Here is a 9,563-nt window from a genome sequence, read left to right on the forward strand (position 1 = left end):
TGTATTTACACTGCTGACTTTTGCAGATACCTTTAGAGCCGGTGTCCTTTCATATAGTGTCCCCCATCGGATAGTGTCCGCTGTGTACTGTGCATGCGCAGTACACAGCACACACAGATTCCGAAAATAGCCGAAGATGAACGGCGCCTGCTCCGTGAGTCCAGGTTCTAGCCCCACCATCCAAGTGGACATAGAGTTGGAATATAAAAGAGCCGAGCCCGAAGCGTGGCGAGCGGCCCTCTAATATCGGCAGCCCTATGTCCGCTTGGATGGTGGGGCTACCACCTCGACTCACGGTGTAGGCGCCGTTCATCTTCTGAGATTTTCAGAAGCTGCTTCTGCGCAGTACGGGGCAGACAGTATCTGATGGTAGGACACTATATGCCAGAACACCGGTTCACACAGGGGCAGCACGACTTGCAGTGCGACTCTGTAAGGCTACCTGCACACGACTTCAGCGGTGGCTTGCAAAATGACTTCTGTATAGAAGTCAATGCAAGTTGCCCTGAAGTCGCCCCCAAGTAGTACAGGAACCTTTTTCTAAGTGGGAGCGACTTGAGCCGTTCCTATTAGAGTGGTTCCATAGTACAGAACGGAACGTGACTTGTCAAGCGGCTAAGTCACCTGACAAGTCGCCCCTGTGTGAACCAGGTCTTAGATGTCTGAAATTAGGCCTATTAGACATACATTATAGATGGCTTTTTTTGTTGTCTATCTGCATTGATAAAAACATGATATCGCATGTTAGGATGTGAAAAAAAGCTGAAATACTGAAAACGTAAGCTTTTTAATCTATATCTGAATTGAGCAGTGTCCAATTGGTATTATTATCTTCTCTCCATAGAAAGATTTCTTTCAGGATGATGTGTTCCCCCCTACCCGTGTGACCTGGGAACCGGCACTGTCTGCAGCAGAGTGGCTCAGCGGGAAAGACAAGCAGCAGCGTACCATTAATCTATGTCCTGCAGATATGACTCCAGGTAGTAGACATTGCTGGTCATTGCTGTCATACCCATTTGATATTCTAAACACTGTATCTGAAAAAAGAAAGCAAAACGATCGGAGGGGCCACTAAATAGCTTGTATTGTTAAAAAAAAAAAAAAAAGGCCACTATTGATGGACCTGCTTCTATGCACTCAAGTTTCCAGGCCATTTCTGGCCTCAATTCATTTTGAGTTACTAACCGAAGAACAAGAATGCAGATCAGCAGAATCTGGGAAAAGTCGCATGTCTGTATCTGCATCATTGTCCTACATTAGTAACGCAAAGTTTTAAATCCAAAGGATGAGCCCGACAGCCAGGAAACTAGTATTTTTAGAAGGAAAATGGCAATTTCAAGGTTTTCCTCCTGACAGGTTTACTTTTATTCTGCTCTTTTCAACCTGGCCATTCCAGCTTTCGTGAAAGTGTCTGAGCAATATGTAGACTGCCACTGCTGACTTTGTTCTGTAAATGCTAGTTGCTTGGCTGTCATGCTGATCCCTTGGCTTTAGTACTTGCTGGAATACTGATCCAGAACAAGAATGCAGATCAGGCATTTTGATTTCACTCTCACCCATCTACTGCATTCTGGTTTCAAGTCTATGACTCCAGCCAAGTAGCTTTTCCTAAGTAGGTAAAAATGGCAGCTTAGCTTATCTGTTTCTCTCAGTACACGCTTCCTTTAAAACAAACCTGTGCTTTCTCCTTGCAGGACAAAGCAACAGGTTCACGTTAAAGCCCCCTCACCAGCAGTAATATACTTTGCAGACCCGTCAACCCTGTATTTTTTATCTGGTGATCCTGCCAGTAACACACTTTCTGTATTAGGGTGACAACAGTCACTCACTGTACTGTAACTAGGACTATAAAACATGCCCTCCTTTTATTCTCATTTAGTAAACATAGGAGGGTGCTTGTAGTTCAAACTTCTGCAGATCTGATAAAGAATGCACCGGACAAAGGGGGTATTTAAAGTGGAGGGCCACCCTAAAAAAACAAAAAAATATATAAAAACAATCCTTTAAATACATTAAAAAAACATTTGAAAAAAAAAATTTTTTTAACTTGCCAGAAATGCCTGTTGCTAGGCAGATCGTCCTAATCTGCCTCTTCCTATTCTGCGGTGATCTTCAGTCTGCTCCTCCTCATGTTCTATTCTGGGGAATGGAGTGCGTTGTGTTCTGAGAACTGTGTGTCCCAGAACACCACGGGCCCCATTCACAAATCACTGCACAACTTGCACATGCGCAGTAGGAAACAGGCAGTGAAGCTGCAAGGCTGTTTCCCTTAGTACGAATGGTGGCGCCGGGACCCGAGAGCCGAGAGATGGGTCGGCCTCAGGCGGCCGACATCACAGGCACCCTGGACAGGTAAGTGTGCTTATCAAAAGTCAGCAGCTACAGTGCTTGTAGCTGCTGACTTTTAAAAAAAAAATCTTCAGCTGGCCCTCCTCTTTAATAGGCCAAAATGCAAATAATCAAAGTTCAGTACTGTATTAGTGATTGCCTACACACCTTAACTGCTTTTTCAGTGATGGAATTTGGATCTTCTCTTCCTAATGTTTGTTAATTCTTATAAAAGTGGCAAATTCTTTTTCTCATGAAATTTACACATCTCTCACTGATCCCAGCTTGTTTTATCCTGATTATATAGCATCCGATACCTCTATTATATAGCATCTGCTTCCTCTGTCTGGGCTCACAGTTTGTTTTCTCTCTCCAGTCAGCCAGGCTCCTAAAGAAGCCCCAAGCAAGAAGTTTGTCCCCTCTTCTGTATATCTCCAGGAGAAGACTGATGAGCAGAAGAAGGAGGAGGTCTGATCCATACAGTTGATTATGTTTTATATATTATGCTGTAATCATATGCCGGTTATTTATTTACTCACATAATGCAAGCATTAAGCTGTCGGTAGACAAGAAAATATCTTGCATGAAATATTGCATGTTGAGATATCTGACCATTGTGTGAACTATCATAGCTCCACGGGGGCCTGGTCATGGATTGATGAATAAATGATAAGTTCAGCTTTCTGAAAATGTTACATGTTACACCCATATTTAGGGTGTAACATGTTCATTCCCCTGACCCCCCCCCCCCCCACCTTGTGACAGCGTGCCGGGGATATTCTTCCTGCACCTGCTGTCACAATTCTGCCCACACAAGCCAGATCATTCATTTACAGATCCCTGTGAATCAGTGAACTACAACTACCATCAGCCTTTGTGGTTGATGGCTTGTAGTTTTCAGTGAACTACCAGGGCGCTTTTGAGCACAAAAAGGTAGTTCATTGAGCTTCCTGTCATTCAGTAACTGCCTGCCCATAAGAACAGACAGTCTGCAGGAGCCTGGCATTACACTCACGATCTGCTGGGGTGTAAATGCTATACAGGATGCGGGTGCAATTCTATACAGGCTCCTAAAAAATATAAAATAAATGCAAATATTTTTACCTGCAAAAAAATGTGCATTTATTATTTTCTTTCGTAAAGGTGAACTTATCCTTTAAATTCACCATGTGTGTGATAACAACCTATTCCCCATAAAATATTAAGGGATTGGCTCAGATGTTTTTCTGGCACGCTATAAGCAATAATTATTTTTAGGGAAGCTCTATGTTCCCTGGATGTCAAAGGTGATTCCTGGGTTGGCTCATGTATGATTCCGCTTAAATATTATGTATGTTGGAAACTGAATGACCGCATTAGTCAGATTTTCCCCATCACCGTGGATAGCTATATATGTTGCAGGTTCTGCCAAGTACAGTTGAGATGAATGCCAAAAGACCTTGACTGCCCTCTTCAGTCAATCAGTCAGATTTTAGTTTTGCAACTCTAACTTATTTACTTCTTTCAAAAGATATAGTTTTGAGGGGTAAACCAGTTCTTTCTGAGAATACAACCTGAGATTTCTTTGTAGGCAAAGAGATGATGTACATTAAAAATAGATTTATTTTCTGATATAATCTTTTTAATCCTCAATATGGATGAGTAGAGATACATTCACTAAATTACACTTTATTTATTTAGCTACTGAATGCGATGGTGGCAAAACTAGGCAACCGGGATGATCCACTGCCCCAGGATGCCTTTGAAGGAGTAGATGAGGATGAATGGGTGAGTAAACTTTATGGCCGTGTATGTTTATTGTGGGGTTCGCTTCATAAGATGTTATAGAGACTGGACAACGCTGCAGTCTTTTTCATCAATCTACATAAGGAAATTCATGACATATCTGAATATATAGCATAATTTGTATAGTTAAAAAACTTCACAGTGAAGAATACGCTGAGACTGACCAGCACAGCAGAGGCTGGATAATAGGGACACATCTAAATGGAGACCTGTAGGAAAGTATCATTGAACACATCAGGCAGTATTAGCTATGTGTGAGGTTCTGGGTTTAACACAATAAAGTGTTAAGACCCCTGTCGGTTTTAATGCTGACTTTGTCTCTTCAGGGAGAATTCTTTTCACTTCCTGTTGCAGGGATGCAAAAAGAAGTAAGAGGAAATCTCGCCAATACAGGGGAAATCCTCTCTAAGGCTCGCCATACACGTTTACTGTAAACCTCTTTAGTTCAGCCAACAGTAGTCTAAATGAGAATATCAATAGATCGCATCTTCCACACTAAGGCTGGGTTCACACCATTGTGAATAGGATTTGGGACTCCCACATCCAATTCGCAATAGCAGGAGATTTTCACCGTCTCTCCATGGAGCCGGTTCACAGCGGGTGTGGTGCATCTTTTGGTCCTTTTCAGACCCGAATTCATCCCAAAATTCGGGCTGAAATGACGAACCAGGACGCACCGGATCCCTGCTGTGAGCCGCATGAGGCTCATATGTGAACCGAGCCTAAACAGCGTGGATGGAGGATTCTCCTCTGCCACCTACTACAGAGCTGCAGCACCCATAGCTGCCTAAATACCTTTAGCCCCGTTTACACCGGCGTGACATACGATTTACAAATTTCACCCGAAGTTGCATCTAATGTCTTTCTATGGCACCATCCTAATAGGTACAATTTAAAGTAGCACGATTTGAAAAATAGTTCCTGCACTATTTTTGGCATTTTTATGTGCGACTTGCATTGACATCTGTGCATGACATCACACAGATGTCGGCAAGCCGCATATTAAATTGCACTGTCCTGCAGCATTGAAATTGCACTGAGGTTGCACGATTTCAGAGCCACATTCAGTGTGACCTGGGGTTACAGTGACTGCATCTGATAGGATGTAGTCACTGCTTGGCTGATACTTTTCACCTGCCTCAGTCTACTTTTAAATCGACATTTGTCAAGCTGAGTGGTGCTGTTAAAGAGGAAGTAAACCCTTTCAAACCACTTTGACCTACAGGTAAGCCTAGATTAAGGCTTACCTGTAGGTCCAAGCAATATCTCCTAAACCTATATGGTTTAGGAGATATTTGCCCAAAAATGGGCACCACTGTCTACGGCGCATGTGCCGTAGACAGCGGCGCGCAGGAGCACTAAATGCGGCAAGTCCAAGAATGGATTTGCCTAATTTGTCGACTCCCGTGCGCATGCGCGGGAGTGACGTCATCGCGGCTTCGCCGAATGGCAGCGGCGGAGCTGCGAGACGCGAACTCCCGTGCGCATGCGCGGGAGTGATGTCATCGCGGCTTCTCCGCTGTCATTCGTCGGAGCTGCGAGACGCCACCAGCAAGATGGATGCGGCGGACTACAGGGGACAGCGGCGACTTCGCTGGCTCCTGTGTCAGGTAAGTGACACATAATGAGCTACTATGCGATGCATAGTAGTCCATTATGCTTTACCTTTGCAGGGAAAAAAGGAAGTAAACCCATCAGGGTTTACTTCCTCTTTAAGGGCCACTCATGGCTCAATTTTTGCCTGATTCGGTGGGAACTGTGTAGGCCTAAGGCTGGCCGCGGGTTGCAGGAAAGAATATTGCTCAATTCTCCCATCAATACAGTAAGTGTTGATGGTAACAATGTGAAGTGGACACAATACTATCAGACAGAAACAATAGCTCCCAGGGGGTAGAGGGGAGCCATCCTGTCCAGGAGAACACACAGTGGGCTGCTGGCAATAATCGGCTGTAAAAATCCAACATGCTGGTTGTACCCAAGTTGATTGATAATTCAAATTGGGTACATTCAGCCTTGTACATACATGTTTACTGCTTAACTGGCATATTTTTTCTATTCATCTATTGCTGGCTTAACTTAAGTTAGCAGCAAAAGGTGTCTCCATGGCAAGATCAGCAATCACGTCCTGCCTCTGTGACAAGACTAATATTTAAATTTCCCATCACTTTCTATATTAGAGGATACTGGCAGCAATAAAAAAAAAAAAAAATCAGCAGAGGTTTTAATCCCATAATTCCCCGCCAGTGCTCAATTCAACACTGAAAAGAGATTTCCACTTTAACTTTAATATACTTTAATATAGAGAGAGAGATATAGATATAATATATATATCATAGTCCACATGTTAGCACATTCCCTTGTTCCTGTTTACACACATTATTTTGCATAGAGCAGGTCTTGGCTCACAGGTCTGTGTTTTGTCTCTTGCAGGATTAGCGGTGACCCCGATGCTCCCAGCTGCCTGTTCACCTCTTCCCCCTCTCCCGTGTAACTGGAAATGGCTTGGAAGGCGGTTCAGCGAATACATTCCAATCCCAGGGAAAAATAAACTCAGGCCAATTGTTTACACACTCCCAGCATTCCTGGCCAGTCACAAACCCGGACCTACATGGTACACAAGAGCTGTGCACTGTGCGCCAAGTACACAGGCATCACGAAAAGCTGGTCATCTGACCTGTGAGATCATTGTACAGTGTTTGCCTGTCGTGTACAAGAACGTGGTCCACTTGTGATATTATAAGCACAAATGTCATTTCCTTTTTACCACCCCCCCCCCCCCCCTTTCCCCATTACTCTAACCGTTTACAAAAGCAGACATCTCTATTCCTTTCCTTGCTGCATGACATATTCAGTTAATGGCCCAGACTAGCTGCTTAACTGGTTCAGTCCACCCAAAACTGATACTGACTCACCTGCCAGTTTCTTATATGCCGGGATTCTGTCATCAAGATCTGGTAACTATTTTGAGAGCTTCTTTTGCCACCTAGTTAATTTTTCAGTTACTTTACTGTGTTGTTCATTGGAGAGCTCTCATATCAAGCTTTTTTCTAAAAGGTCCATTAAAAAAAAAAATGCATGATTAGTTGGGCAGCTCCCGCCCTCTGTCCAGAACTGCAGGTCCTCCTGCCCCCTACACTGCTGATAGGAATTATATTTTCGTCAGGGCAGTAGACCCTGGAGAGGACACAAAGGCTGAATCCTGTCTCTACCCTGTTGAACATAGGACTGTGCAGGGGGGCAGAGTGTAAAAAGGGGCACTGTGATTAAAGAGAAAAAAAGGGGGGGCATGACTGCTAGGGGCACTGTAATGTAAACAGCCACTGTGATATAAAGGGGGCTGCACTGTAATTATTACAATGCCCCTCCTTTTATATCACAGTGCCTGTTTACATTACAGAGTGGAGGACCAGCTCCATGAATGTCCTATCACCAACCATCCCCTTCCCTGGAAAAATGGGCTGCTCAGTCTAAAATGCCTGTGCCTATTTTTTTTGTCCCAGTCCAGGCCTGATGGGAACTCTGGCCAGGGACAAGTATGTGCATATTTGGTGTCCTGACACTTTTTTTAGCTTCATATTTGTTAGTGACTCTCCAAGAAGCAAACTGAAAAAAATAATGCAGCACCGAAGAATTGGAATAAATGCAGGGTCTGTCTCTTTGGTTGCTATTATCTTTCGCACTTCAAGATTTAGGCTCCTTTTCACACAGGGCGGACTGCGTTCCGATAAGAAGGGGATCAGCTCACAGATCCCCCTGCTGATTGGGGCAGAGCGGGTGGATGACAGGTCCGTATCCACTCCGTTTATGTATAGCAGACATAAAGAGAGCCCTCTCTGCTCTATTGGCAGCCTGGTGTAATTGGACTCCGCTCTGTCTGTTTTCTGACCACCCTCTGATCCAATCTGCCTACACAGAGAAGAAAGGATCTCCTTCCGTTTGTGTTTGGCAGACCTGATTAGATTGGAGGTAGGCAGGTGTAAACGGACACAAGTCCGTTTACAGACGCTGGCCCATAGGGGTGAATAGACTGCCTTGTGAAAGGGGCCCAAATGTAAGGTCCCCCAGTAGTTGGCGAGGCACCTATTGCCCAACAAGAAGCCTAAAAACCACACATATGTCAAAAGGCTACAACATGGAACACGTGCTTCCTACCCAAATAGCCATCACCGATAAAGATAAGTGCCTAAAGCCCCATACACACTATCAGATTGTCTGCTGATTTTTTCCTTCAGGTTTACCAAAACCATGTAGTACAAGGGCCTGCCTGATTGCATACACATTGAAACCCCTAAGGTTTGACCTCATATTATATGGTTTTGGTAAATCTGATGGAAAAAATCAGCAGACAATCTGATAGTGTGTATGGGGCTTAACAGTTTGTACCTTCAAAAACAAGTCAGCAATGGAAGCGTCCATACTCTGATGCTGTCATTGCCTTTTTAAAGGTTTATTCTGTCCAGTAGTGATATTCTGGTTATGGACAGCCACTTGTGAGTTCAATCGTCCACTGACTTGCCACATTTTGTGGTCTTCATAAGTAAAGTCTATCTGCTGGAGATCCTGGTTCTACATACCAGCCATGGACATTCCCTTGTTGCATCATGAGAAATTTCAGTCCACCTGTAATCATTGTAAAATAAATTAAAAGTGCAAAAAAAAAAATAGCAAGACCCCATTACAGTGGCCACATATGGTGAGTATAGTTGTAGCCTCATATGCATAAAACACCAGAATCCTAAAGAAAACTAAGAACTTGGAGGGTGAACCAGCCATCCAGCATGTGTTGAAAGCTCAAACATCAGTTTTTGGGGACTAACATTTTACTGAAAAGTCTGAAATAAGGGAACGAGCCTCGTGAGATGTTCTGGTGATTCCCTGTCCAATGTTTACCTGTCATAGAAGCCATATACTTTACTAACACAGGGATTACCGGCGGCACTGCCAAATCTGCCCTGCAGAGCGGGGTCTGCCTTATACTTCTAATAAAATTTACAAAATGTCACTCTGTGTTGTCTTTGTTTTTTTTTTCTTGCATTTATTTATTTTTTCTTTCTGGTACCATAGTTTTTATTCAATAAAACAATACCAAAGTACAAGTCTGAAGAAAAGAAAGGGAAAATAGTCATGCACAGGGGTACAAAACATTACATTTCACGTAAATACAGAAAAAACACTTTTTCAAAGTGTAAAAGCAAATAGTAGAAGCATCGGGCATAAGTGCCAGGAGTGGAAATTAATAACTGGACTTGGAGGTCCAAGACCTAGTGAGACTGACAAACAAAACCCCCCCAAAAAAGGGGGGGGGGGTTGTGACAGAGGGTAGGGTGGGATTGGATATTTGTTTGAAGGATGTGGGCTCCAACTTGTCTTGCATACACACGGTGACACAAATGTTGGGCAACAATTACAAATGTAGTGACGTACAAGACGTACAACGAGCCGAGAAAAAG

General features: G+C 43.7%; 1 protein-coding gene across 1 annotated transcript in view; it reads left to right on the forward strand.

Annotated features, from left to right (window-relative positions):
- The window catches only part of CORO7 (coronin 7), a 304,349-nt gene extending 295,234 nt beyond the window's left edge, over positions 1-9,115 (forward strand). The window contains exons 25-28 of the mRNA XM_077449252.1: positions 845-980; positions 2,705-2,796; positions 4,009-4,095; positions 6,544-9,115. Coding sequence (XP_077305378.1) covers positions 845-980; positions 2,705-2,796; positions 4,009-4,095; positions 6,544-6,549 — 321 coding nt within the window. The 3' untranslated portion in view covers positions 6,550-9,115. The remainder of the gene's footprint in view (positions 1-844; positions 981-2,704; positions 2,797-4,008; positions 4,096-6,543) is intronic.
- The last annotated feature ends 448 nt before the right edge of the window (positions 9,116-9,563 follow it).

Source organism: Lithobates pipiens, unplaced genomic scaffold (genome assembly GCF_037356315.1).
Source record: "Lithobates pipiens isolate NorthernLeopardFrog02 unplaced genomic scaffold, aLitPip1_a1.2 Scaffold_22, whole genome shotgun sequence".
Taxonomy (NCBI): Eukaryota; Metazoa; Chordata; class Amphibia; order Anura; family Ranidae; genus Lithobates; species Lithobates pipiens.